Raw genomic sequence first — 27,994 nt, 5'->3', positions numbered from 1 at the left:
ACATCAGAAAATTTTCGCAAACCTTAAACCACTGTGTCACTCTTAACTCCGTAAAGATGTAAACAGCAAGAATGCTTGTTCAAAATCAAATTTATAGATTTGTGACACAAAATGGGATCAATAAATTAATAATAAATAGGAGGCAATAGAGCAAAATCAAGAGAATAGGTTTCCAAAATTGGGAATGAGGAAAAATCATTTCTGATTATTTTCTTGGTAAAGTTGGTAGCCTAAGCTAGCACCTGCTTTTGTTGCTGAAAAAGCGCCTTTAGCAACACTGACGAATCCTTTAGCAACCTTCTTTTGCATTTCCTTGTCATTGGCAGCTCTATGAATTGCATTTCCAACTGCCTTTTGGACTTGTTCATTACCAGCTGTGTTGGCAATAACAGTTCCAACGGTAGATTGTACTTGTTGATTGGTAGCTAAAGATTGAACAAGAGAATTGTCAGAACTCGAGGCAATAGCATTTCCAATTGTAGATTGCACTTGTTGATTTTTAGCAGCGTTGGAAATAGATGATCCAACTTGTTTTTGAACTTTCTCATTGGTTGCCAAGTTTCCAACTTGTTTTCCGACATATTCCTGAACTCTCTCATTATATGCAACATTTTCTACTGCATTTGAATATGTACTCTCAACATAGTTATTTTGAGAGTAAGATTGTGGATAAATTGATGTAGAATAGGTTTGTGACGATGGAGTGTACTGAACTACCGGTGTGGTTTGTTGATAAGTTGAGTACTGTTGTTGTTGTTGTTGTGGATGAAACATTGGTGGATGTTGATACATCGTAGGTTGTTGTTGATAGACCGGTTGTTGTTGTTGTTGATAGGTCGTATTAGATGGAGGGTGATTGGTTGGCTTTTGGTACGAGTTTGGGAATGCAGGTGGTTGTTTGGACATCTTACGGAGTGGTTGCTGTGGTTGAGGCATGTAATTTTCAAAATTGTCTTTCATTTGCTTGGGTGTGACCAAATGATAGACACTTGTTGGTGTGTGAACCCCCTCGTGTGCAATAATACCTGGAAGTAATCGAACACGAACAATTCTATTTGGATCATTTCGTGAACGTTGTGCAATCATGGTTGGCGTCTTGCAAATAATATTTGGATTTGATGATCTTATTGACATGATAAATCTCTTGTTTAAAACACTTGGAGATGCAGGAAGTGGTAATTTGTCTGTCGTTGCATTTACAGATACAGTTGGCACAATTGGCTGAATCACTGTTTTCCTTCTCAAAGAATCCGAGTCTTGTAAGCTTGCCCATCGTTCTTTGGCTTTAGCTTTTCGTTGTTCTTCATAGAGATCATTAAGTTGACTTCTCAGTTTTTCAATTTCCTGTTTTACTAGATCACACTTTTGAAAGTTATAATCATATTCTTGTTTACATTTAATATATTCATCGGATTCTTCTTGATCCTCATCCACATTTAAATCCTTGTGGGAAGGCAACTTTTTAACCACCAAAATCAAATACTGAATTAAACACTTGTACATTCCTTCTAAATCTTGAGATTCCCGACATAATTTTGCTTCTTTCAACAAATTCCGAGCCGTAGTAAAATAAATCTCAAGAGGAGTATCATCATCAACTTCCATCACTTGTGCGATGGCTGCTTGATTCAAATCATTGAGCGAGGAATAGAGAAGGCTCACACTACTCATTTTTTTATAATATGATACTAATAATAATAATGATCATAATAATAGGATGATGAGGATTCGACATTCCATTGGAGAATCCTAAATTACATACATAATGGAGAGGAAGCGCTCATGTGGGGATTGATTTGGAATGAGATTTTTTGAGAGACCATATTCGGAACGATCGAAAGAATGTCAATGAGTGTTGATCACTAGAGATTCGTTCATGCTAAAAAGAAAATGAGAGAACGATAGTAAATTGAGACAAGTTTAGATTTCTTGTTTCTTTTTTGCTCTTCTGGATAACATAACAATGACAATGGTGATGACAACAATGACTCCACACACTAATAGTGCTCCAATCACTGAAACAGTGGCAGCAATGGCAGCTGCAGATTCAACTTGAGCTCTTTCTTCTTTTTGAACTGAAAAGGAGGGTGGTGGAGTTGGAGAGGGAGGTTTTGGATTGTTTTTGTTGGAAGTCTTCTTGAAATTCATGTCAATCACTGCAAATGATGTCAAATGTGAGGTCCAACATTTCATTGTTTGTGAAATTGAGTCATATTTTGAAACAATTCCTTCAGGACTCCATTCTTGTTGAATTTCATCAAAATAAACACATCCCAATTCAGATTGATTGGTCACATTTGGAAATGAAATTTCAATGGCATGAGTCAAATTTTTCACTTGAATTTCATCTCCATTTCCTTTTGAAAGAACAATTTTCACAATCGGTGAAAGAATTTGTCGAACTTCTTCTTTCAATGCAGTCACATTTTGTGAAATGGTCACAACGAGTGAAATCATGGATGTTCCTCCTCCTCCACTTGTTACATCATTGGAAATTTGTTTTGAAATGTTGGAAGGAAATTGAACAAGAATATTTTGAAAATTATCAAAAGTGACATTCTTTGAGTCTAATTGTGTCACATTGGTCAAAGTCTCCACTTGAAATTGTTGCTTAATGATCGAATGAATGTCACTATTTTGACTTTCATTCTTGCATTGTAAAGTTCCATTGATCACTTCAGTTTGAAAACAAGTTGGAACCGAACAATCAAATCCCACCCATTGGCTGTTTTCGCATTGACACAAATTAGGAGCAATGCATTTGCCATGGAATCCACAAACACTCCTATTAGAGGCAGGAATTCCAAAACATAATGGTTCAGAGCAAACGAAGCCATAGTAACCAGAATTGCATTGACATGTGTTTGGGCCAATGCAAATTCCACTTCCATTATTGCAAACAGAGGATGAATTAAACGGAACAACATTACAATCATTCATTTCACAATTTTTGCCATAATAACCAGCATTGCATGTACAATTGTTAGGAGAAGAGCAAATACCATGTCCAGAACAAACACTCGAGCTAGAGTTTAAAATTCCATTGCAGTAGTGATTTTCACAAAACTGGCCACCATAATTTGGGTTGCATGTGCAATTTTCTGGACCGTAACAAGTACCTCTTCCTGAACAAACTTGAGTATCATTGAAAAGGATTCCGTTGCATTGATACAAGTCACACTCTCTGGAATAGTATCCCACATTGCATTTACATTGATTAGGTGCAATACATGTGCCATGGCCACGACAAACACTAGGATTATCTCCTTTCTTGTTATAACACTGTGGTAGACATTTGGAAAAGGCAGAAGACAAGAAATAGGACTTGCTGCTCCCACATCCAATGGTCAATTTTCGCAATACTTGGTTATCTGTATCTATTATAAGGAATTCTGGTTTTGAACCATGAAACGTCATTTCAACAGGATATTTAAACAATACCTTTTGGACATTAAAATAACCAGGTGCTCCAGGTAGACCATTACCTGCCACAGTATTGATTATTCCATTCATGTCAACTTTTCTGATTGCATGATTATGTCTGTCAACAATGTAAAGTTCATTCAGGATGCTATTGTATGCAACACTTTGTGGAAATCTTAAAAGTGCTGAAGTTGCAGGACCACCATCACCACCATATCCTGGTTGACCCAGAGTTCCTGCAAAAATGGTCAAAGTTCCATTCGCAAATAGTTTTCTAATGACATGATTCCAGGTATCAGCAATGAACAAGTCTCCATCAGGGGTGAGTGTTATTCACAATGGATAATTCAATCCTGATGCTACCACAATACTTTTGTTGTCTTTTCTCGTCCATTTAATGACTTGTCCTCTTCATTCGTCACAAATAAAGACCACAGAGTCATCTTTTGCCGGAGCAACACCGTTGATACCTCTAATAGGTGTATCTTGATAGATAAAGTGATATTGTTAGTAGCTAAATCAATTTGTCTCACTATATAGTTGTAAGAATCAGCCACATACACATAGTTGTTGGTGGCAAACAATTGTCTGGCATCATGAAACCGGGCGCCCGAAACTGAGACGTAGTTCACTGCAAGACCTTGAGTACCATCTCCTGCAAAAACGGTCTTCACTAGAGTAGTAGAGTTGATTCTATAGATATATCCCACAACACTCACCAAGTAATCACCACTCATGGGATCAATGGCAACGTCATAAAGCGATGACTCCAAATTCGTCATCACATTTGATACAGAATACGTAAAACAGCCATCTTTGTTTGGACAAGTTGTAGAAATAGAGCATTGAAAGCCAGTCCAACCTGTTGTACAATTACCTGTTTGTGCTGACGAAACCCTAAACTCGAGTGAAAAGCAAGCCAAAACCAAGAGAACACAACAGGAAACCCATAACTGTTGAAGCTTGTGAGGGAAGAACATTTTTTCCTTACCTTGGTCATTAGTTCTTTCAAGCTAAACGGACAGAGTGGTACGATTCGATAATCAACAAGCATGACATTCATATTATAATCGAATACAAAAAATCATAAGGTCGTCGTTTTCAATCATCATCATTATTCGATGAACGTAGTTTAGTTATATCAGGAATCCGTTTGCCTGACATTTTTGCGGGTAAAACCCGAATTTAACCTGTTCCAACATCTTTGTAGTCCTTCAAAATGAAACAACTGCTGATAGCTGAAAAATCAGTGGTTTTCTTCATCCCCCATCATCAAACATATGTGCTTCTCGGTTGAGCCAAAAATTTACCCGATGAACACCACTTGCCGTAATGGATTACAAAAGTAAAATAATATTCAGAGAAAATATTTATGAATACCGTAAAATTAATTTTTACACTTTTCACACCAAATGACAGCACTACGCAGATACGAATGGTCAATCTTCAAGAATCACCAATTAATTTCTCTCTTCCAATTCAACTACCACCACTTCTACCAATTCCGTGACCACATTGACCCTCTTTCCAAGCTTATCTCGACCCCCAAATACTCCTTCCACTTATTATTCCTTTTCAAAGGGAACATACACCACCTTGTTATTTGCCACTTGAAGGACACTTCATCTCCTCAACCCTTTTCGAAACATGATTCGACCATGTTTTATTCATTGGCAGTGGATTTTGTCAATAATCAGGTGAACTCTTTCTGACACTGTCACTTGTCAATACCTTCCTATTGGCTCAAACCAGTTATTCTAGTTGCCAACTCATCAATAACTATTACAAAGTTCAATGGACCATTGATGAAGCAAACAATAAAATCAGTGCCCAATTTACCATTCCAAGTTCTCCTGGATATGGAGCTGTTGGTTTCAAAAGAGGAATTTCAGGAAATGGAATGGCTGGAGCTACTATTACATTGGGTTATGGAGGAACGAATGTCAATGAGATGAGTGTTGTTATTGATGATTGAACATTTGCTTGATGTATGTTCGAATATTTAATGATCACCCAATTACTTTAAACTATCCATACCGTCCATGAACACTTCTGTCACTTGCCAATTTTCACACTCTCCAGTACTATGCCGATGCCAATTCTCAACCAACCAGAATCAACAATCAATTCATTTCTGCTAATACTTCCCTTTCTGATTCCACAACCATCATCTCCTTTGTTCGTTATCTCTCGACCTCTCAATGCTCCAAATACGTATTTCGAATTCATTAAGGGTGAAAATGTGACACTTTTATTTGCCTCTTCGAACATTCTTCCAAGTAATCCAGATGCAATAACGCAACACATGGTGCTCGATATATTCAAATTAATGCCACTGATTTCTTTAATAATAATATTCAAGCCTGTCAAATGCCAACTCCTGTTTCGTCCAAGAAAGCACAAGTGTCGACGAGTGCAAAGAAACCAATGGCTTCGAATAGTAAGAAAACCAATGATGCCAATTCTGAGAGATTGGTGGCAACTGTGTGGGGAGTTGTCGTTGGATTGATTGTTTTGATGTTTTAGAAGATTGTGTTCAATCATAAAAATGAATTCGTTGACCTTTCACTTGTCAAACATGACCACTTGTTTGGAGAGAACATATTTCTTTAGTGTGTGTGGTTGTTGGGTGGCAAATATGAACATGCACAATAATACATCATACTGATATAGATGTTGGTGTTCTAAATTTCTCCAAATGGAAATAGTTCCCTTTAGGAAATATTCTTAACCAATCCAACAGATGACGAGGGCGTATAAATGTATTGGAATCCGCCAACTGTCATATTTGGCAAGATTTCAGAATATCATTTTAAAATCAACATCAACAAAACAACAAAAACACAAACTTTGATGACCTCTCTTCATTATTCTCTCTTGTTGTTGGTCTTGTCTCTCTGCCTGTTAAATGTCAACGCTCAGACTTACAGCAACTGTCAAATGTTCGGAGCTAACAAAGTGGAATGGACGTTGGATGAAACCAAAAACCAATTAAGTGCTCGATTCACTCTCAATAATGCAGGAGGTTGGGGAGCTGTTGGATTTAAAACACCCAGTGATGGAAGTGAAATGACAGGAGCAACCATTGTCTTGGGATATGGAACGAGTGGAAACGGAACCATAAATGAAGTAAGTTTGATGAGTAACGTCAAAATGATGATCACGACAATCTAGTACTATGCCAGTGGAAACTTTCAACCCAGTAAACTCTCCGCGAATCAATTCACTTCAGCCACTTCCTTGACCACTGGTTCCACGACGACCATCACATTGGTGAGAGCATTGAGTCGACCTCAAAATGCTCCAAGTACTTATTATGCATTCTCGAAGGGAACTAAAACCACTCTCTTGTTAGCGGCTCAATCAAGTCAACAACCTTTGAGTCCCACCAATTTTGTGGTTCATGATTTTCATGCCATTTATCCGAGTGGAATTGATTTCTATTCGAATGGAAGTACATGTGGAACACCAAAGAAGAGTAATGAAGGTGGGCAGAGAAGTGGTGGTGTTGTGAGTGTGATGATGACATCCGTCATGATTGGATTAATTGTTTCTTTCCTATTCTAAATTAAGTAAACAGCTTTCAAGTTCGGTTGAAAAAGAAAATAATTTATTGAACTAGTATGAATAATAATCATATAAATATACACGATCAATTTCAACTCGTAGAAATAAAACTGCAAAATTAATCCTTTCTCTTCTTTCTGTCGTAATCGTGATAATCGCCATAATCTTTACGACCTTCATATCGATCTCTCTTATGATAATCGCCTCCTCTTCTGTAATCTCTGTCATCTCTCCGATCATCCCTTCTATCGTCTCTTCTATCGTCTCGTCTACCATCTCTTCTATGGTCGTATGAATCATGTGAAGTGCTTCTGTTGTAAGAAGAATAAGGAGCCGAGGTAGTTCCTCTTCTGTCGTAATTGTCTCGCTGAGGTGAAGATTTACCATGTTTATGATCTGAAGGATGTCCACGGCTGATGTTACTCTGTTGTGAGGGGAGATTTTGTTTATTGTCTCCACCAGAATAATATTGTTGTTGTTGAGGAGGTTGATGTAATGAACTAGATGGTGGATAATTATTCCTAGGTGCGTGTTGTTGTTGCTGGTGTTGAGATAGATGTTTCTTGTGATCAGAAACATTGCTTCTAGAATTGTAGGTGGTTGGTGGAGGTGTACTTGATGTATCCTTAGTATCAGTTGCTTTTGCAAGATCTGGATCTAATGTTAATTTAAATTTTTCCACTTTGTTTCTCAATTCATAATTTGGAGTCAAGCTATCAATAGACTGTTCAGGAGATTGACAATTTGGACATGTTAAATTATTATGTATTAAAGCATGAGTTATGCAATTATTGCAGTAATTGGTTTTACAGCACGGAATGGTAACAGCATCGTTGAATAGTTTGGAACATAAAGGACATTGAAATTCTTTTGGAATATCTTTCAATTCTGATATATTAGATCTTTTTCCAATAGCTTTAGCAAACATTTGATCATTCGAAGATACAACAGCCAAATTTCCTCCAAGTGTGACAACTGATCCGCTTAAAAGGTCAACTTGTGGAGTCTCAACAGGAGTCAAGAAGCTCTTTGGAATACCAGTTGCTCTACGAATTGTTTTAATATCGTATCTGGGGTCTCCATTGGTTGGACAATTTTGGATGTAATGGCCAGGTTTTTTACAACGATGGCAAATATAATTAGGTGGAGGAACGCCACCACGAGTTTTTGAATGAGAATGATGATGTTGAGTAGATGTCTCAGGAATCCACTTTTCCGTCATACCAGTCAAAACAGCTTTCAATTTTTCTTCCTCATTGAATTCTTTGGGTTGTTCACCGCTCGTATTTCCTCCAAGTGATGGGAAAAGGGATGAAAACGAAGGTTGACCAGTACTTGCGGTATTTCCGCTTGTTGATGATGATGACGTTGTTGTACTTCTCGATAACAAAGATCCCGTGAGGCTTTTAGTACTTCCTGATGATGATGTTGGTGTATTAATTGATGATAAATTTGGAGGAACAACAGCAGGCTGGGCATTCGCACTGGGGTTATTATTAGCCGATCCGAGACCACCTTTATTCAGAGGCACTCTCTTCACCAATACGGATGTATTCTTTGGTACAATATCTTGGTCATACTTGTAAACCTCACCCGATTGGGCATTCTGAACAACAAGATCATAATCCATGGTTTTAGAAAGTTTGCTTTGTGTGATGATGGCTTGTTTGAGTTTGCCAAGACTCACACCTGTTCCTTCGCAAGGGATGGTGTCATAGTCTTTGGCGGACTTAAATTTGTAAAAGACGCTCATTTTTTTTTTTTGAAATGAATCTTTTGAAGAACACATTCGGAGAAAGACACGAAAATGTGTTTTCTCTTTTTTTTTAAAGATGTGAAATTTTCAAACGGAGAGTACTCTTTCTAATGTGTGTGCGTTCAATTAAGCAATGCATGACTTGATCATCAATTTATTTGATCCTACTTTTTCATTTTAATACAATAGAAATTGTATCCTCAAAGCGAGAAGTTAAAGTGATGAACCATCTTGACTACTTCCATCTATTCATCTCCTAGTTTCTCTTTTAGAGATGAACCCTGCAAAAAACTCGTTAGTTGTTTTAGTTGGTGAGAGGAAGGATTAGTTGAACAATTCAACAATAAAAAGATAATCTCGAGAACACACATCATTACAACTTATAATTATAAACAAAATGGTCCATCTCCAATTGTTCATCAAACAAATCAACACTCAACGAGTCCAAAAGATGGAAGCTAATTGGGAAGCAGACGTCACTGCAAATTAGCAGGCTGGGACGTTGAAAAAATGGTTTATCACAACCAGCAATCAAAATAAATATCCATCAGTAGTATGAGTAGTAGTCACAATATATATTTATAGTAAGTTTGTATTGATCGAATATCATATTATTAAACCTTTTGTTGTTTCTCAAGTGTTTCTAAACGATGAGCAAGTAACTTCCTTCTATACATGGTAGAATAAAGCCATTTGGTTCTATATTGCAAAATCATGCAAAAAACCAATGCAATGCAACATAAAAACGACAAGATGAAAAATGTTCCTTCATAACAATCTCTTCCATGACATGTGAGAGTTCTTGGTGGAACCACATTGGCCTGATAGATGGCACCTGCCATACCTGTCGAGAAGGCATAACTTCCAAGTGAGGCTGCCATACTTTGAATGGTGCTGTTCATACCGAAATATTTAGAACCAAATCTTTCACTGTTGAAGGCTGGAGTCAATGCAAAAGTACCTCCATAACAAATCTGTGTGTCAATGATTGTTGTTTCAAAGAAAATTTTAAGTGTCACATTCAAAGTTGAAATCAAAATGTCAGCATTCACATGTGGAATGAAATTGTAAAATTGTGAAATATTATTATTAATAACAATAATAACAATGTTTTGAATGAATTCTTCCCATATTCTTCCTCTTCTACTTACACCCAACAAGATGACCAAAACATAAATACCACCCAATGGCATGACTGCAAATAAAAATTGCACGATCGTCATCATTAAGGTACAAATAGCAAGAAATGTAATTCTTGTGATATTTCGTTTTGGATTCAAAAATTTGTCACTCAAAAATCCAAAAATCAATCGTCCTGAACAATTACTGAGAGAAAAGATAATGACCATGATGTTTTGTTGTCCATTGTAACCTCCGTAGGCCAACACCACTCCACCCAAATTGTTAATGACAGTAATACCGGCTATAAATTGTGAAAGAGTTGTTAATAATAGTATTCATAATAATAGAATAATAGTCACAATAATTATATTTTGTAAAGAATCACAGGTAATAATAAGTATTGTTAAGAATATCATCATTCTCACACGGTTATCAAATACTAATGTCATGATCCACTCACCTCCAATCACAATAAATATAATCAAAAACACCAAATAAAAGTCAAGAGAAATTAACATTTTCAACGAGTTCAAATTTGGCATTTCCAATTCTTTCATTTTCATGTTAATCTTTTCAATTTCAACACTTTCTTCAGTCATTTGTTGTTCAATCACATTTTCACTCGATGCTTCGGATGTGTTAATAGAACTTTCTTTTGATTCTTTTTTTGGAGAATCTGCCGATGAATGACTATCTAAAAAGATGGTTCCTAAACCCATCACAACAACTGCTCCTAAAATGGCACAGAAAATCATGTAAGGTTGTAATTCGAGTTGGAAAATATAGGAATAGGAGAAGGAATAGATGGCACTACTAATACCAAAACATGAAGCCATGACACCCACTATTGAATTGATATCAATTCATTCATTGTAGTATTTTCATTCATGGTATAGTATTCATGGTAGTATTTTCATTCAACATGTATATATATTCAACATCATGTTCATTCAGGATGCCAACAGTATTGTCAATCATGAATGATCATTGTGAAAAAAATTCAATGAATGGAACACCCATCATGTCCATTCGAATGACAATATTTTTCACTCTCTTACTTACCAACAAGTCCTCGATTTCTTTCTGGAAAATTCTTAATATTTGTCACAATGGCAGCTGTATATCCTCCACCGCAAGCATTTCCCATCAAAAACATGAACACTGACAAGGCAATATAATTTTCAGCCCATGGCAATGCGCCTGAAACTGCAAGTGACATTAAAAAGTAAGCAGTAAATAAACACAAGCCAGAAACAAAAGAACATGCTCGACATCCTAAAAAATCATTGATCAAAGAAAAGAGAAAACTAAAATTGGTTCCTAAATTAGCTGCTGTTCCAATGGTATTCACTTGGGTTTGAGTCAAATCGAAACGTCTTTTGTGAACATGATAAATTTTAATAAATTTTTCAGATTTTTTAAAAACTTTTTACACTTACTTTTTGAGAGATGGACTGATCGATGAAAAGGAATATTGAGTTCCACATGCAATCATCACCAATGCTCCAATAACTAATGCCACCCATCTTCTCACTCTTCTCAATGATTCCGATTGATAAAAGTTTTTAAATTTGATGATTTGTAAGAGAATTGGATTTTTCTTTTTATCACCATAAATTGAAACTTCTTCCTTGACATGAAAAGACTTATCGGTCGAGCTTTTTGGAGAAACAGCAGCATCACCCGAGTTCAATAATAACGAGCGAGATTCCTCCTCTTCTTGATGATCCATCTCTCGAAGATTCTTCATTTTTTTAGCACGAACGACCCTCGGAGTTTGTGTGAAATTTCAAAATTTGAGGTCAACGAGGGTGGATGATGTGATGCATGGAGGGTCGCTTGGATTCTCAACGATTGCCTTTTCTGCCTCTCCGTGCAAGGAAAACATGAATGACAAGGAAAATCATGCAACCAAGTATCACAAACAGTTGTAGTAGCAGTTGCAGCAGTCGTGATTTTGTGATTTCTGACCATATCACAAACTGTAGTCAGTGAATGGATAATGATGATTGAGGCAAAATTGTTTTTTATTTTCTCAGTTCATTCAATATGTGTTGGTGTAAATATATTTGTACAGAAACGATCCTTAGAAGAGGTGGGGGTGGGAGGGAGGTTTAATGATGTTGGATTTATACAGTGGTAGTAGTGGTAATGGAAGTGTTGGTGATGGTAGTGGTGGTGGTGTTAGGAATAACCATGACGGTGATTATTCATAGAGTTTGATATAATGAGTATTTTCAATCCAATGGAAGTAAATTTCTTCAATTTCGTCTCGTGTGTAATATTGAGAGAGGTGAAAGGTTGGTTTCAAATTGGTTGGACCATTCAAAGACTTGTTGGAAGATGAGGATGAAGGAGAAGGTTTCAATGAAACGGATAAGGGTTGAGTCAAGTGTCTTCTCTCAAACAAGGGAGAATGCTTTTTATGAGAGGATGATGAGGAGGTGGATGATGAGGAGGTTGGAGAAGAGCTCAATGAGGTTCGTACTGAGGAAGTATCCACCATCATTCCAATATTAGAGGTGAAAGGGGCTGCACGAGTACATTCAAGAGTGGTGGTAGTCATCATTATTCGTTGGTGGTTATATTTGGGAGAAGGATCTTACGAGAGGACTCCAAGAGTATGAATCAATCGGTTAGGATATCGTCGAGTAGTGGTAGAAGTGGACACTTTTGTTTTTGAAGAAAAAAGCTTTCGGAGTCGTTCCAAGATTTTATATTTGAATCATCATCATTGATCCTCCTCTCACAATCATCTTCAACATTGAGCAACGTCTTTTATTACGTCCGTTGGCAACAGCAGAGAAAAGAGCGTTGCCTGCAAAGTGGCGGATACGAGTGCTGTGGCGGAGTTATTTTTGGTGCAGTTTCTGGAAAAGGACGTCGTCCAGCTTCAAACAATCAATTTGATTGTAGTTGGAAAGGATTTTGATTGTATTGGATGTCAAGGAAATATACTAGGTACGGGATTCTGTGAATGCGAATGAGGAAAAGGTGTGTACTTGAGGTTAAGGAGCTTTCAGAATTGAACTATTTTGGCATTTGACAGGAAAGAATCACCAAACAGTGTGAGACAACCTCCCAATCCAACCGATCCAACCCACAACACATTTTCACTCTCCACAAACATGAAACTCAATACAAAGGATGAATTGAACAGTCCATGAAGAATGCCAGCAAGAATTCCGTTCACTCTGTTTTTGACCACTTTTTCATGAACACACGAGTGATCATCGACCTGAGTGTTCGACTTGTCTGTTGAAGAATCACACGAAGCAGAAGAGCTCGATAATTGGCTCCGTTATGTGAAAAAAACACAGGAGAGGCGAAAGAAAGGTACAACTTGCAGTCATCATCCATACTCCTTTCCAATTAGGAGAATTCGTTTCTGGAATTCCATAATTATGTCCTAATAAAATCAAAGGTGCATGCCATAAGCCATGAACGAATCCAATCCATAAAGAAATTTTGATAAATTTGAAAATATATGGACCTTTAAGTCTTTCTAAGATGTAATTCTTATCGTTCTTTTGGAGAAAAGAATTCCAATATTGATTCCATAAATATTCTATCCAACACTTTTCCTCTCCGTATCCGAAAAATCCATTCAATCCCAAATTTAGTAATGAAGTAGCAATGATCACGAGATAGAACGTGAAAAACTGATCATTTTCTAGTTGGGTGAGAAGAGTGTGAGTGGTTGATGAACTTTCATTGGAAGGCATGTTTGAAAGTAATTCAGAAATAAATCTTCTTAAATAGGAAGAGGAAGATGAAATTTTCACACCTGGTATTAGAATCTATTCATGTTCAAAATAAAATTCCATCATTAATTCAAGAATGTACGTTGTCACAACTTCTCTTTCCTAACTTACAATTGAAACTAAAGGAATCACGATTTGCAAAAACAAAATGGTGGAAATTCCAAAATAAGTAATCTTATCCTTAATGATAATTTTCGAACACTCCACAAATTGTTTCAACCCTTCTTGAAAATTCCATTGAAAGGGAGTCTTTGGTTGATGTTCTCTTTCAAATACAATAGAAATTGCTCCAGGAATGAGCATGCACACTCCTCCCAACAATAATCGAAATAGAATTAAATTTTGTTCATTCACGACATGTGTCATTTGAATAAAAATTAATATCGATAAAGACACAACAGAAAAGGTGCAGCTGAAAACCACTAAAATGAATTGGAAAATCCGAAAAGAATGTTTCATCCATTTTGAAATCAAGAATCGGAATGCAACAAGTAATATTAAAACGACAAGAGTCAATGCATGAATGGAGGAAATAATTTTTGGAGAAACGGAAGGATGAAAGGATTCAGATTGGGTGATCATGTTTTGAATCATGTGGTTTGTTTTCGATAAATGATGAGTTGACATTTTTTTAAAGATGAATGTTATAAGACCAATAAACATACCAATCATTCATGGGTTCCATTCGTGGATGAAATCAACATAGATTTTGCAAGCTGTTTCAGAAATTTGAATTTGAAGGCAGTTCCAATGGTTATATTAAGTGCATGGTTCAACTCAAATTCAACTTTATCAGAACTGCGAGTTTGTAAAAAAAAGAACAAGCAATGATGCAACGGAGTTTGAGAAGGTGGAGGAGCTGATAATTGAGGATAAACCTTTTTTGCTATTAAGGAAAAAATAATTTCCATTGAACATACAATTTTCAGAAACCTTTTGAGTTTCGGGAGAGAGTGGGTTCATGGGTGTTGGAGAGATTCAGCACCCAAGAGTGGCATCTTTGCTTTTTGTTGTCCAATTCTCTCAAAGAGAGAGTGCTTCCGATAAGAGGAAAAAACGGCGAAATGTCAGTCCAGTAAAAAAATTTTTTTAAATTCTGATTGTCCAAACGGGAATCTTATCAACCAACACAACATAAAAAAAATGTCTTCGTGTCCATCTTGCTCTCCTCATCCACTCGCTCCACTCGTTGGTTTACCCCAAGGATTTGTCTTTGGAGTCTTGTTACAGAAAAGTAGAATGTCTGCTCCTGAGAATATTAAAAACCAAATGGCTCTCAAGGATTGGACCATGATGAAGACTTTCCTTTCTGCTTCGGGTACAAGTGCCATCTCTTTTGGTTTATTGCAATTATTCGGTTTGGCAACCTTGTCCCCAATGGACATCAACTGGAGGGGTAATTTGATTGGAGGAGCACTCATTGGTGCTGGTATGACTCTCGGAGGAGCATGTCCAGGTACCATGCTTGCACAGCTCGGAGAGGGTGTTGAAACAGCTCCATATTCACTGCTTGGAGGTTTGTTGGGTGCCTCTGTGTATGGCATTTTGATTAATCAATCGTGGGCCAAGAGCATTTTGAGCTCAACGGAAGTCAAGGGTCCACACAATACTTTGCATGGATTACTCGGAAAGCCAATGTGGACAATTGCAATTCCAATGGGTATTGCACTTGTTGGTATTGCATGTGGCCTTGAAAAGATCTTCCCATCACCAAAACGTGTTGAGAATGAGTCCAATACGGAATGCATGAAAAAGAGACAATGGCATCCTATTTGGTCCGGAATTGCTCTTGGATCACTTCAAATTCCAGTTAATTTGTTTGTTAAGGCTTATTTAGGTACCAGCTCTGCCTTTGTGACTGCTTCTACTTTCGTAACAAAGTATTTGCCACTCAATCAGAGCTATTTTTCAAAGTACATCCCTAACACTCCAAAGAATGTATGGCAATTAGTCAACGATTTGTGCATGGTTGGAGGAGCATACGTTTCTGCAGTCTTAGGTAATACAAGATACAAGTCCACTCGAGCACTCACTACACAAGATAAGGTTATGGCTCTAGCATCAGGCTTCTTATTGCTATTCGGAGCAAGGTATGTTAACATTGTTTGAATAATTATTTCATGACCAATTATTTAATGCATGAAACAGAACTGCAAATGGTTGCACAAGTGGCCATGGCCTTTCCCAGATGTGCCAGTTGAGTTTTGCTGGATTTATTAGCGTTGCAAGTATGATGATATGTGGAATTGGTCTTGGTGTTGCTTTGGATAAGCTCAGAAAATAATTTTAATCTTGCCAAAAATGCAATCTCAAGAAGAAAAACAGAAGAATAAATAAGTTGTTTATGTAGCATAAAATACATTATTTTCTAGGTTTGCTTGAAATGAGCTCTTCATCCTCTTCGTTTTCTTTAGTTTCAGAGATTTGGGTGTCATCCTCATCTCTCATCTTGTTGTCATCTTCCTGATGTTCAGCTTGCTCTTCTCTCTGTGATTTTTCTTCTTCAGGTTCCTTTTCTCGTTCATCATCCGTTTCATCTGACTTTTCCTTACTACTAGTTTTCACAGTCAATAACTCCTTGAAACTCTCCACATTTTCTTTGGCGGCCTTATCAACATCTTCCATTTGGTCCATCTTTCTTGTGACGGTAGCCAGGAATTCTTTTCGTTTAGTGTCTGGAATTGCTTTCAGTCTATATTTCATAATACCAAGTAGGAATGTATGGTTTTGGTTGATATCATCAAAAACAAAATTAATTGTGTGCTGAACAAGAGTTTCGATATGTTTGACATCTTTTCCTGGGAAATGAGATTTGCTGAGCCTAGATCCTAATTCTTCAATGTCCTTAATTGCTCTCTTTAAAACACTTTTTTCTTCCTCTTGTTCCACCTTATCCAGATACTCTGAATGCAAAATCTTGAGAGCACCAAACTCATATTCCCATAATTTTTCTTCATTGGAATTCTTAAGTTCATGATGGAATCTCTTCACAATTTCTTCAACAATAGGGATCTTTGTTCGAACAAAATATGAAAGAATATGTGAAGCAAAGTCGTCGCTGATAGCTTTGGCAATAATAGCTCTAGATAATCCGAGTAGAGTATCAGAAAGGAGTGTTCTGACGACTTTGAGTTTTTCCAACCTAGCTTTCTTTTCCTCTTCGTCTTCCTCTGTACCTTCTTCTTCATCATCTTTCTTTTTAGGTTTCTTATCATATTTGGAATATTCTTTTTGGAGTGAATCCATTGCCTTTTGCAAGTATTTTGTCAAGATGGCCATTCTCTCTTTACCCAAAACCATAACAAGTGCGCCTGATCCGACCACTACTGGGCTAGTCATGATAAACATGTTAGAGAGTAGTGAATATGAGGTTCTGGTAACAGAAGAAGTGACCTTGCCATTTTCTAAAATGTAGAACAGTTGCTTGGCTAAATTTTCTTGTTTGATGAAATATTTCTTTTCGAGTTGTTTGCGTGAATCACCCTTAGCAACAAGTACATCTTGTAGTGACCAATATAAATCATCAAAGATGATATTAATAATGAGAGGAGTCACCTCATCAACTTCTTCGTTTGTTTGAGTCTCGTCTTTTTGGGACATTTCAATTTCAGTGACCTTAGAGTCCAAGATCTTGTGTAAATCTTCAAGTAAAACATCGTCTGAAATCACTTGTGATGTTCCAACTACCTTACTGAATGCTCTAATTCTGTTGAGAGTTGCTAATATATCAGAGGTTGGTTCTTCTTCATTTTGGAGAGCACGAACAGCATCCTTCAACTGTGATGACGTTTCTCTCATCAGTTCATTGTATTGAACTTCCGCCTCTGATTTAAGTGGATAATCATCATGGTCTTTGATAAGATACTTGAAGGTCTTTGCAACTTGCTCGTACACATATGGAGTAACACTCTTATTCAAAACCTCCTTCAAAGATTTCAATAATTTAGAGAAATGACTCTCTGGATAACTCTTTAAATCAAGGAATTGTGGAATCTCAACAAGTTCGCTTACAATTTCAGGCTCTGTTCTATACTTATCAATCATAGCAGAAAGAGATGGAGCCAAAACACCAGTGATTTCTTCTACCTCTTCTTCAGTCTCTTTTGTTGACAATTTTGATTTGTTGCTCACTTTTACGTTATCGCTAGCATTTGTGACACTTGTCAGCTGACCCTTCAATTTCTTGATGGATGCATTCAACAATTTAATGAGAGTGAGTGCATCTCCTTCTTCATCATTAATCATAGAACAAATGGTCTTGTAATCTCTCAAAACTTCATCTGAAGTACTCCATAATGTATCAACAAGATAATATGCAGCCATTGGATAGTTTTCTGCATGTTCAGAAATAAAATCAAGAATATTTTCAAGACTAACTCCTCCCTTCTTGGCATGTTTCTTGGATTTGGAAGCCTCTTTTTCGTTCTTGGATAACAGATAATGGTAGACAAATTTTCCTGCATAAAATCTAATGCTTGCAACTTCGTCAAATATCATTTTGCTCACAGTATCGATTTGGGAGCTATTCAAATAGCCATTTTGAAGAAGTGTAGTAAGGAATTTCAAAGCTTCAACGGCAACAGAGACAGAGACATCGTTTGTCAAATCTACAAATCTTCCCGAATACTGCTTTGTAAAGTTTGCAAGTTGATCTTTCCAATCCTTTTTGCTATAGAACTTATCTAAAATTTGAATATCAACCTTTCTTACGCTTTCTTCAGTGTCGTTCAACATCCAACCAAAGTATTTCAAAGAGTTGTCGTTCAAGAATTGATCTGGAGATTCAATAATCCATTCAGATGCTTGAAGAAGTGACAATGCTCTAATATCATCACAAGAGTCTCGATATCTCTTTGTGAAAACCTGCGCAAAAATGTCTGCTGCTATCTTTTCGAGAGTATTTGTCTTGTCTTGATACTGCTCACACATGGCTGACAGTTCTTTTTCCTTCTTCTTGTCTTTGCTCTTTGCTGCTGCTTTAGATTGTTTTTGTAATTTAGCAAGTTGTTTGCTCTCGGATTTCTTTGCCTCAATTACCGCAGAAGCGATTTGATAAATGGCCAATGATGCAGTATGACGAACTGCTCTACATGTAGATGTCGTCATAAAGGTCAACCATCTCAAAAAGTGTTCTTGAATAAATTTGTCATAAAGTTGACCTCCTTCCTTTGCAACATCAACAAATGTGTTCCAAAATTCGCAAAAGTTTTTCCTAAAATGTTTCAATGAAGGATGGTTATTGATGATTGGATAAACTTGAAGCTTGTCAGGAAGGAATTTTTCAATGATATCATCAATTACTTTTTGAATAGTCTTGGAATCTTCAGATTTGAGTTTTTTCTCGTTGAAAACGAGGTCACCTTTTGCACCTGATGAATGTAAAACAAAAACAATCAATTCAACTGTTGCTTTGGATTTGCTTGTTTCGAATCGTTCTTGCCAACTATCGACAGTGTCTCTGATAGCTGAACTTTCTTGTCGAACAGTTGCAAATAATGACTCTTTGTCTTCATTCAAAACAACCATATCTTCTTCTAGTTCTTCTTTTTTAGCCTTCTTTTTCTTTTTCGTTGTGGAATCACTTGACTTGCTCTTCTTTGATGATGAGCCAGTCTTTAGCTTCTTTTTCTTAGGAGTTGTTGATGTATCTTTTTTCTTCTTTCTTGTAGAAGTGCTTTTCTTTCTTGATGTTCTTGGTGGTTGGAAATCTTGATCTCTTTCATCTTCTTTGAAAGCATCATCTTCTTCGGATGATGGCTCTTCTGGCTCGGATGCTGCTGATTGCTCTTCATCATCGCTGACATCAGAAATGACTACTCTCACTTCTTGATCGCTATCACTCTCTTCCTCTTCCTCCTCCTCGTCTCGTCTTTTTCTTTTACCGCTCTCGGACGAGGCTTTTGGCTTCTTTGAATTGGTACTAGTCTTTTTTCTTGGCATGGTGAGTGTGTGATGAGAAGAAATGCTATTTTTTTGATTGTTAAAAATTTAAAGGCGCTTAAAATTGGCGCCATTTTCTTCCTGTGTGGGATGGAAAAAGCCTTTCATTCAGGGCTACGGACAACAACATGCACAAACAGTTGTTTACTGGACATGATCAATGATATCCTTCACGATAACAGTGTTGGATTGAGTGTTTGATTGTTCTCCAAATAGCCTTCGAGATAACCCTAACGTTATTGGAGGGGAATTCAAAAAATGTTCTCGCATGGTCACACGTGTTGCTTCCTCCCTTTGTCGTTTCTCTTCTTCCTGTCTCATTTTCTCTCGTTCAATCAGAGAAGGAGCGTTCGAAATTTCGGAAACAACTTTTTTCGTGTTTCTCAATGATTTTGACAGTTTTTCATCTCCCTTTGTTTCTTTCTCTTTTTCGGTAAAGAATGTGCTCATTTTCCAGTCCGGTGGTTGCTCCTTTCTTTTCCTTTCTCTTTGTTCCATTTTAATAAGATAATCTTCCTTTGCCAATGTCCTCAACAATGCTCGTTCTTCTGAAGCATGCGTTGTAAACGTTGAAGAATTCCATTCTGGTTTTCTATTTTCCCTATTTCTCATCTTGAGCTCCAAAGTTTCGATCTTCTTTTCAAGCACTCGTTCGGGAATGTCTTGCGTGGAAAAGACTCTTTCGTCGTTTTTGAAATTCATGCTGCTCGATCGTACCGATCCGGGTTTTCCGGCATATCGGCTCGGAGAGTTGGGATCAAAAACTCTTTTTGACAATTTGTTGCTATTCTCAAGAGAGGAGTCATGATTGAATGATGTTGTTGTCTCCCCAATTTTTGTGGTTGTTGTTGCTTTGCCTGTCGTTTCATTTACAGTTTTCTGCATTTTTTTTAAAAGAGATGAATCAGTACGTAACCGAATCAGTTAGCAGTAGACAGGAAGAGGGTGTTTGCATGATGATGCAACTCTTTTTCATTCTCACTACTAGTTCGTTGTAATTATCAACCTTAGACATCTGATGAGGTTTTCATCTTTTCATTCACTTTAAATAAAACTTGGCCCAACACAAATCACTCAAAACGTCTGAAAGCTGATGAACCAAGAGCCGAACAATTTTTAAAAAATGCCAATATCACTGAGGAAAAAGGAGGATAACAAAGCATCGCCTTCTCCTGCCTCTTCGACCTCATCAGTTGCAGCAGGAGGAGCATTGAGTGTGACTAGTGCATCATCCGTTTTGAGTACATCACCTGTATCTTCTCCAATGGCGAGAGGAAGATCAGAGTCTGTATCTTCAGATACTTATGGTGGTAGTACCCAAAGACTTTCCGCTGAAAATATCGAGAAGATTGAGAAAATTGGAGAGGGTGCGTTTGGAGAAGTATGGTACGTAATGGTTTTTACTTGCGCAACCTTTAAAGGATCAACCTCTCTGTCATGATTACTTTTCATTATTTTTATATTTTTATCTCATGATGATGATGATGATGATGGTGTTGACATTGATCTCGGATATGAAAATACTCGCTCAACAGGAAGGGAATTAACAAAATAAATGGAGAAACAGTAGCGATCAAAATCATTGATCTTGAAGAAGCAACAGACGAAATTGAAGACATTCAAAAAGAGGTTCATGTTCAAATGAGCGCAAACTCTCCCTATGTTGTAAAGGTTTACGGAGCTTTTATTAATGGATCGTTTTTATGGATTGTTATGGATCTTTTGCTTTGCTCTATTCAAGATATTATGGAAATATTAACAAAACAACGAGGTGCAAGTGAAACAGTCGGTATAGAAGAAAAACACATTGCTGTAATTATGAGAGAAACTTTGAAAGGTCTTGATTATCTTCATTCGGAAAACAAAATTCACAGAGATATCAAAAGTGCAAATATTTTGATTTCAAAGGATTGTCAAATCAAAATTGGAGGTATGTTTTCATGAAACTATTCGATCCAATACGAACATAATTTTGACGGCACTTTGCAATTTTGCATTTTACTGTCTTGTGTTGCGCACACTCGAACACACATAGATTTTGGAGTTTCTGGCCAATTAACAAATACTATGGGAAATCGAAAACGATATACTTTTGTTGGAACACCCTATGTAGGTATCTTTGCTTGGTCAGCATTGTGTAAAATTTATAATAATTATTATTATTCCAGTACATGGCTCCAGAGGTGATTGTTAGACAAGGTTATACAGAAAAAGCTGATATTTGGTCTTTAGGAATAACAGCAATAGAAATGTTTAAAGGCTCACCTCCATTAAGTCACATGAAACCCTTTCAAGCTCTTTTAAAAATTCCAAAAGAACCTTCTCCCAAACTCGATGATCCTAGAGCTTCTAAATATTTTAAAGAATTTGTGGATCTTTGTCTGCAAAAAGAGCCCAACGCAAGACCAAGTGCAAAAGAACTTCTCAAGTGCAAGTTCATCAAAGGTGCCAAAAAGAACTCTGTTCTTTCTGACTTGGTTGAGGCTAAATTGAACTATGTGAAACCTATTAAGCTCTCAAATGGAAGGCGAGACGAAGATTCTGACGACTCAGACGATTCTGATGAGTCAGATGACGACGAAGAAGAAAATGAAGAAGGTGCAACTGTAAATAAGAAATGGGATTTTGGTACAGTTCAAGAAAAGAAAAAACCAACAAAACCTGAACAACAAATTACTCAACAAGCAACTTCTATTGCATCTCCACAAACACCCCCAAAGAAGGCACAAGCTTCCAATAAGATGAAATTTGATTTTGGAGACAGCGAAGATAGTGACGACAGTGACGATAGCGATGACAGCGATGATGAAGGTACTTCTATGAATACTGTGAAATCTGCACCAAAGCAAGTTGTTTCTACCCCATCCAACAAAAATACCTCAAATAACTCTACTGCGAACAACAATGTGTTGTCTGCAACGGGATCTATTGATCAAATTTATGCTGAAATTCTTTGCGAAACGCTGTATGACATGTCACAAGACGATTTATCAGAGAGATTCCAACTCGCTGAGGCCTCTCAGAAAGGTCTTTGCAAAACCGTTATTCAATCCATTCTTAAGAGAATTGATAAAAAGATTAAGGAGGGAGTGCTTACTGAAGAAGCAAGAAATCCCTTGAAATAAATGTAAATTATTTAATGTAAATATTGCGCACTCACAGATTCCAAGGAAATTTATGAGTGGTGGTGGTGTTGAATAATTTTGAAGTAAAATACATTAGTAAGCACACGGTTGTAACCTTTTCAATCATAATGAGAGAGCAATCTATTGGAGAGAACACTTCTTCTTCTTGTCTTTATCCTCTGTCCAAACTTCTTCCTTAAATCCTCCTTTTTGATAAGAGTCAAAAACATTTTGTGCAACAGTTTGGAAAAGTTTTTCAATATTGTCTCCTTTCTTGGCACTAGTTTCCATGTATTCACATCCATATTTTGATGCAAGAGATTGAGCGTTTGTGACAGCTCTCTTGTCAACAAGATCTAACTTGTTACCCACAAGAATTTTAACATGATTTTCTCTCAACGTTTGTTGTTGCAATTCGCCAAGCCAGTGAGTGTCTGTTAAATTGTCGGAAATTCAAAGAATATGAACCACTTATTCTTCTTCAAAACAAAACATACCCAAGTCTTTATAAGATTCCTTATTTGTAATATCAAACACAATAATAATTGCATGAGCTTCTGAATAAGAATGTTTAGCGACATTGGCAAATCTGCTATGAATATCTGCTGCAAAGTCCCAAACTTGTAATTTGATGAGTGACTGATCCGAGACCTTCATTTCCTTCATTTTAAAATCAACACTTGAATAAAATTCACACATTTCATCATCAACAACAGTTTCCAAATTTAGAGAGATGACAGGGAGAATCAAAAAGTGTTATCATCACCGAACATCAACACACAGTTCACAAAATAGATGATAAAAATTGTTCAGTGCAATAATTATTATTAAATGTTTGCACAATAATTGTTTGTACATACCCTAACGATGATGGATAGCTTTCTTTGAATTCACCTTCACAAAACCTAGAAATGATTGAAGTTTTACCAACGGAAACATCTCCAATAACAATAACTTTGAAAGTTGGAATACTTTTAACAAGATAATTTAAACAATCATCGTTATAGCCACAAGTGTGTCATCAGATGGCATTTGACATTTGCATCGTGTGATGATGGAACGTATCAAAGGACACAAAGAACCAGACACACATCGATATTCAATGACACATCAACAAATAAACATACCCACTCTCAGCACCGTATTCATCAGAAATGTTGTGTGAAGACATTTTTTGAAAAGGGAGTTCCTTCAACTGTCCAGCAAAATTTTATTATTTTGGACAAGATTCAACAAATTCTGGTCTTCCACTCACAAAAAGAGATGACAACAATCATTTCCTATTAATTGAACAAGTGTTTTATAAAGCAGCATGTATAAACATTCGTTGTTCAACATGAGAAAATGAAGCTAATATCTTCTTCTCGAGAAGGGAGTGAGAGTCTCAGAGACTGTGTAACTACAACCACCCTGGTTGAGGTTCTCGTGTGTGTGTGCTTCTTCATCTTGTTGAGAGTGATGTTGATTGTAAAAAATTCAAAGACTCCAAAAAATAATGAAGAGCGTTTCGAGACATTCCATCCGTTATCTTGTGGGTTCCATCTTTCGTGAGGCTGGAGAGGCTATGGACCGCATGGGATGTTTTCTACAAGGAAGTATGGCATACAAGGAAGAGTGTTAGTGTCTGTCTTTTTTTATTGTTGGTGATGATCATTTGTAATATTATTGGTATTATTTTAATGACGATGATGATGGTGGAATGGAATGATGAAAACGAATGATAATGATGTTGTTGTTATTATTGTTGTTTTGGATGAATTGAACATCACGGAAATTTTGGAAATTTGTTGGTAATATCAAACATGATAGTAAATAGAACAAGAAGAGTTATGGGCTTCCTTGGTAATAATCCAACCATCCAATCAACAGATGTATTTATTGCTCCAAATGCTAGCGTTATTGGTAAAGTTACTATTGGTCCAAAGTCTTCAATTTGGTACAACACAGTTGTTAGAGGTAAGTTTGAAGCGAGCAATAATATTATTAATATATTGTATTGATATTATTCCATACATTCCGTATTATATTGGCATTCTCGAATACGTTCCAAACGTACCATGAAATTTGATGAATATCAACATGTATTTATTCATGCCAACATCACTTGAACGGCATCGATACCACCTGAAAACTTTTTCATCAAATGACAACCTAATTCTCGACAACGCACCAATATCACGAACATCATGTTTTTGCAATATTCATCAACTTACAGGCGATGTGAATACTATAAAAATTGGAGAAAACACCAACATTCAAGACAGAGTTGTTATTCATTGCACTGGCAAGAGTGGACATGAGAAGCCAACCATTATCGGAAATAATGTTACTGTTGAAAGCGGTGCTATTTTACATGCCTGTACTTTAGAGGACGAATGTTATGTCGGCATGGGAGCCACTGTGTTGGATGGAGCTGTTGTTGGAAAGGGTGCCATGATCGCTCCAGGATCTGTAGTGACACCTGGAACAACTGTTCCAAGTGGCGAAATATGGGCTGGTGTTCCTGCAAAGAAACTCCGTGAATTAACTCCTGAGGAACAAGCTTCGATCATGAAGAGCGCTACTGAAAATGCAGAATTGGCTCAAGTTCACAAAGAAGAAACAGACAAGGAATTCGAAACATTGTTGCGAGATATGGAGAAGTTCAAATTCCGTGAAGACAGACTTCAAGATTATACTTATGAAAAAGTTGAGGACTCACAACAATCTGGCCCAGTCAAGGCTCTCTAAAACTCTTTTTCCCAATTTTTATTATTTTCTCAATTCCACAACGAATGAATAACCTATGGGATGTAACAGATGATTAGGGTTTGTCATCCTTTCAGAAATAAATCTTTTTACCTGATTGCCCTTTTTAATTCATTGCAACAAAGGGTTAGCGCTTGGTTGACACTAAGGTCACTAATTTGGCAAGCTTTACTCTTCGTTGTTGATCGTTGTAGTTTTTGTTTCTAGAGCAGAGCTTTGGATTTCGTGTTGAATTATTTGTCGATCAATACCAGCAGTGAAGCATGTAGATCCGTCGAACGACCAACAACCCGATGTCACCATCAAATCATGTCCGTGCAGACTGGAATGCAAATGTCCACTAAGGTCGTAGATTTTTGCAACTCGCTTATCCAACGAGACGAGTATTCGTTGGTGGTACTCCGATATCGATATGCTGTTCACTCCACCAGCTTTGATTGGAATGGTTTTCATTGGTTTGGTCATATTTCGGTGGTCGAAAATCCGAAGATCTCCACTATCAGTTCCAGTCACAATGAATCTATCACTTGGAGTGAATGCTACACAATTAACAGGGCTGTTTGGTGTTACAGATACAAATGAACGAAAATAACAATGAACACTTACTCAGCATGAGATTTCAGAGCGGATATGGGAGATTTGGAATCAGAATGTGAATCCCATAAAAATACATTCCCATCTGAGGAAGCACTAGCAATAAGGGAGGATTGGTAGGCACACGTAACATCATTCAAATATGCTGTTTCACTTGGAGAGGCAATTTTTTGCATTTCTCGAAGTTCCAAATTAAAAATTCTTATATTTCCGTCCCAACACGATGTGACAACTTGCTCTCCTTTGTTATGATTTGTCCAATCACAACTAGATATTATTCCTTTGTGTGAATCAGAATTTTTAACATGTGGATTTCTTAAGTAGGTTGGTCTGTTTCTAATCATACCTTGCACACCCTCTACATTTACAAAGTTAGTTAATTATGTTTTGAATTTTCTTATTCACTTACCTTCCGTGATATAAAATTTTTGAAGCTCATTGAGACTGTCGTCATTCTCACTATCCGTGTTTACCCCTTCGTTTTGATAGGCTTTAAAATCAATGTGACTGTCCAGTAAATCTTGTGTAAAAAGATCATTGTTTTGAGTTCTTTCATTTGATTCATCATTAAACTCTCCACTCTTGTGAAGATTTTCCATGGATGGAAGTTTAATATGCTTAAGATAGGACTTAAATCTGCCATTCGAAAAATCGTCATCTTCATTTTCTCCCATCATGTGGCTATTCCGACTGTCCGTCTTATTTAATGATACTGCTTCGTTTTGTTTTAATGTCTCTGCAAATTTCCAAAGGTGTATTGACTGATCTCCTGAAACAGAACATATTATTTGGGCAGTTGGATGAAACTTCAATTTGTTGACTGCCCCATTGTGACCCTTATAGACAAGTAACGGGTTTAGATGTGACAAGTTGGAAGCCCATAAACAACATGTCGTGTCTGCAGATGCTGTTGCAAATAGTGGTGTCGATGTATCTACACTACAAATAGGAGACATCTTAATATCGAATATTGCGTCTCTATGAAATAAATATCTTCGAATGATCTTTTTGTCAGGTTGTCTTGATCACATTTCGATTCAGCTAAATATGTATCTCTATAAAAAGAAACTTACTTTGTGATGGTTTTCTTAATTTGTGCATTGAATTGATCTTTGAGATTTTTCATTAATTGAATGGTTGTCTTAGGTCCTGTTTTTTGTTGATTATCAGGAATGGTGGGAGTTTTTAAAGGAGATTTAGAATACAAATTTTTATCATTAGAAAAAGATCCTGATCGAGCAAGCTCACCGGCTTCTTTTGTTTGTTGTGGACTTCTTAGTGATGACGCTGTTAATATTGTCATCAATAGTTAATTTTCACAATGAGTGTGAATCGATTAATTTCATAACCACATAATTATCGTGTGACACACTTACGTGGCTTTGTTGCACTACATCCTGCTTCAAGTTTTATATAACTAATTGTTTTGGCTAAATCAAAATGTTCTTCATCCAAATCAATTCCTATTACGTTTTTATAGTCGTCTAATTGCTGAAAAAGTCTTTCCACTTTTTCTTCCATTTCTAATATTAATTTACTCAGCAATGTGGGAGAGAAATCTCCATTCACCGGCGATGATGCGTTTTCAATGTTGGATGTCCTCGGGATGTTCATGGCAGCCGAATGGGTAGTTGTGGTGGATGCTGCTTGTGGATGATCGGAGGAAGCATTGCCTTGAGTATTCATTTTTTTGTTTCTTCTTCATGATGATGATCGTCCTTTTTGTTGCAACAAGGGGTTCATCCTGAAGAAAACTAAAGCAAGATGACTATATATGGGATGAAAGGTGTTGGGAAGGATTTCATTGGGCTCGTCCTTTTGAAAATTCCTTCATGAGCGTGGTTCATGTTCCCTCCATTCAAACAACCAATACTCTTCTACTCCTATTTCGACGAGATAATAAATTCCCTCGTTCTAGCGTTGCATCTCTTTTTGCTTACAGTAAATTTTCTATT

At 36.8% G+C, this 27,994-nt stretch overlaps 14 protein-coding genes across 14 annotated transcripts; 4 read left to right on the top strand and 10 right to left on the bottom strand.

Annotated features, from left to right (window-relative positions):
* Nucleotides 1-195: 195 nt before the first annotated feature.
* Nucleotides 196-1,671, bottom strand: FDP41_006544 (uncharacterized protein; the record flags this gene model as incomplete). The annotated part of the gene is made up of 1 exon (XM_044710191.1): nucleotides 196-1,671. One exon carries the CDS (start codon nucleotides 1,669-1,671, stop codon nucleotides 196-198), a length of 1,476 nt encoding a protein of 491 aa, XP_044559225.1.
* A 249-nt stretch (nucleotides 1,672-1,920) lies between these two features.
* FDP41_006543 (uncharacterized protein) lies at nucleotides 1,921-4,403 on the bottom strand (the record flags this gene model as incomplete). The annotated part of the gene is made up of 2 exons (XM_044710190.1): nucleotides 1,921-3,697; nucleotides 3,985-4,403. 2 exons carry the CDS (start codon nucleotides 4,401-4,403, stop codon nucleotides 1,921-1,923), a joined length of 2,196 nt encoding a protein of 731 aa, XP_044559224.1.
* Nucleotides 4,404-6,363: 1,960 nt separating this feature from the next.
* FDP41_006542 (uncharacterized protein) lies at nucleotides 6,364-6,990 on the top strand (the record flags this gene model as incomplete). The annotated part of the gene is made up of 2 exons (XM_044710189.1): nucleotides 6,364-6,552; nucleotides 6,598-6,990. The coding sequence occupies 2 exons, from the start codon at nucleotides 6,364-6,366 to the stop codon at nucleotides 6,988-6,990; spliced, it is 582 nt and encodes a 193-aa protein (XP_044559223.1).
* A 118-nt stretch (nucleotides 6,991-7,108) lies between these two features.
* On the bottom strand, nucleotides 7,109-8,743 carry FDP41_006541 (uncharacterized protein; the record flags this gene model as incomplete). Its single annotated transcript, XM_044710188.1, has 1 exon — nucleotides 7,109-8,743. One exon carries the CDS (start codon nucleotides 8,741-8,743, stop codon nucleotides 7,109-7,111), a length of 1,635 nt encoding a protein of 544 aa, XP_044559222.1.
* Nucleotides 8,744-9,360: 617 nt separating this feature from the next.
* FDP41_006540 (uncharacterized protein) lies at nucleotides 9,361-11,618 on the bottom strand (the record flags this gene model as incomplete). Its single annotated transcript, XM_044710187.1, has 5 exons — nucleotides 9,361-9,720; nucleotides 9,898-10,169; nucleotides 10,329-10,712; nucleotides 10,931-11,244; nucleotides 11,308-11,618. The coding sequence occupies 5 exons, from the start codon at nucleotides 11,616-11,618 to the stop codon at nucleotides 9,361-9,363; spliced, it is 1,641 nt and encodes a 546-aa protein (XP_044559221.1).
* A 456-nt stretch (nucleotides 11,619-12,074) lies between these two features.
* On the bottom strand, nucleotides 12,075-12,434 carry FDP41_006539 (uncharacterized protein; the record flags this gene model as incomplete). Its single annotated transcript, XM_044710185.1, has 1 exon — nucleotides 12,075-12,434. One exon carries the CDS (start codon nucleotides 12,432-12,434, stop codon nucleotides 12,075-12,077), a length of 360 nt encoding a protein of 119 aa, XP_044559220.1.
* A 700-nt stretch (nucleotides 12,435-13,134) lies between these two features.
* On the bottom strand, nucleotides 13,135-14,259 carry FDP41_006538 (uncharacterized protein; the record flags this gene model as incomplete). Its single annotated transcript, XM_044710184.1, has 2 exons — nucleotides 13,135-13,668; nucleotides 13,744-14,259. 2 exons carry the CDS (start codon nucleotides 14,257-14,259, stop codon nucleotides 13,135-13,137), a joined length of 1,050 nt encoding a protein of 349 aa, XP_044559219.1.
* A 516-nt stretch (nucleotides 14,260-14,775) lies between these two features.
* On the top strand, nucleotides 14,776-15,916 carry FDP41_006537 (uncharacterized protein; the record flags this gene model as incomplete). Its single annotated transcript, XM_044710183.1, has 2 exons — nucleotides 14,776-15,722; nucleotides 15,781-15,916. 2 exons carry the CDS (start codon nucleotides 14,776-14,778, stop codon nucleotides 15,914-15,916), a joined length of 1,083 nt encoding a protein of 360 aa, XP_044559218.1.
* A 77-nt stretch (nucleotides 15,917-15,993) lies between these two features.
* Nucleotides 15,994-19,572, bottom strand: FDP41_006536 (uncharacterized protein; the record flags this gene model as incomplete). The annotated part of the gene is made up of 1 exon (XM_044710182.1): nucleotides 15,994-19,572. The coding sequence occupies one exon, from the start codon at nucleotides 19,570-19,572 to the stop codon at nucleotides 15,994-15,996; it is 3,579 nt and encodes a 1,192-aa protein (XP_044559217.1).
* Nucleotides 19,573-19,716: 144 nt separating this feature from the next.
* On the bottom strand, nucleotides 19,717-20,457 carry FDP41_006535 (uncharacterized protein; the record flags this gene model as incomplete). Its single annotated transcript, XM_044710181.1, has 1 exon — nucleotides 19,717-20,457. One exon carries the CDS (start codon nucleotides 20,455-20,457, stop codon nucleotides 19,717-19,719), a length of 741 nt encoding a protein of 246 aa, XP_044559216.1.
* A 238-nt stretch (nucleotides 20,458-20,695) lies between these two features.
* FDP41_006534 (uncharacterized protein) lies at nucleotides 20,696-22,697 on the top strand (the record flags this gene model as incomplete). Its single annotated transcript, XM_044710180.1, has 4 exons — nucleotides 20,696-20,958; nucleotides 21,108-21,502; nucleotides 21,608-21,681; nucleotides 21,741-22,697. 4 exons carry the CDS (start codon nucleotides 20,696-20,698, stop codon nucleotides 22,695-22,697), a joined length of 1,689 nt encoding a protein of 562 aa, XP_044559215.1.
* Nucleotides 22,698-22,838: 141 nt separating this feature from the next.
* Nucleotides 22,839-23,868, bottom strand: FDP41_006533 (uncharacterized protein; the record flags this gene model as incomplete). Its single annotated transcript, XM_044710179.1, has 4 exons — nucleotides 22,839-23,131; nucleotides 23,195-23,376; nucleotides 23,558-23,668; nucleotides 23,825-23,868. 4 exons carry the CDS (start codon nucleotides 23,866-23,868, stop codon nucleotides 22,839-22,841), a joined length of 630 nt encoding a protein of 209 aa, XP_044559214.1.
* A 324-nt stretch (nucleotides 23,869-24,192) lies between these two features.
* On the top strand, nucleotides 24,193-25,427 carry FDP41_006532 (uncharacterized protein; the record flags this gene model as incomplete). Its single annotated transcript, XM_044710178.1, has 3 exons — nucleotides 24,193-24,313; nucleotides 24,507-24,653; nucleotides 24,913-25,427. The coding sequence occupies 3 exons, from the start codon at nucleotides 24,193-24,195 to the stop codon at nucleotides 25,425-25,427; spliced, it is 783 nt and encodes a 260-aa protein (XP_044559213.1).
* A 186-nt stretch (nucleotides 25,428-25,613) lies between these two features.
* FDP41_006531 (uncharacterized protein) lies at nucleotides 25,614-27,725 on the bottom strand (the record flags this gene model as incomplete). Its single annotated transcript, XM_044710177.1, has 5 exons — nucleotides 25,614-26,001; nucleotides 26,052-26,397; nucleotides 26,449-27,059; nucleotides 27,113-27,326; nucleotides 27,416-27,725. 5 exons carry the CDS (start codon nucleotides 27,723-27,725, stop codon nucleotides 25,614-25,616), a joined length of 1,869 nt encoding a protein of 622 aa, XP_044559212.1.
* Nucleotides 27,726-27,994: the final 269 nt, after the last annotated feature.

Source organism: Naegleria fowleri, assembly GCF_008403515.1.
Source record: "Naegleria fowleri strain ATCC 30894 chromosome Unknown tig52, whole genome shotgun sequence".
NCBI lineage: Eukaryota > Heterolobosea > Eutetramitea > Acrasida > Naegleriidae > Naegleria > Naegleria fowleri.
This window is presented reverse-complemented; position numbering and strand designations above follow the sequence as displayed.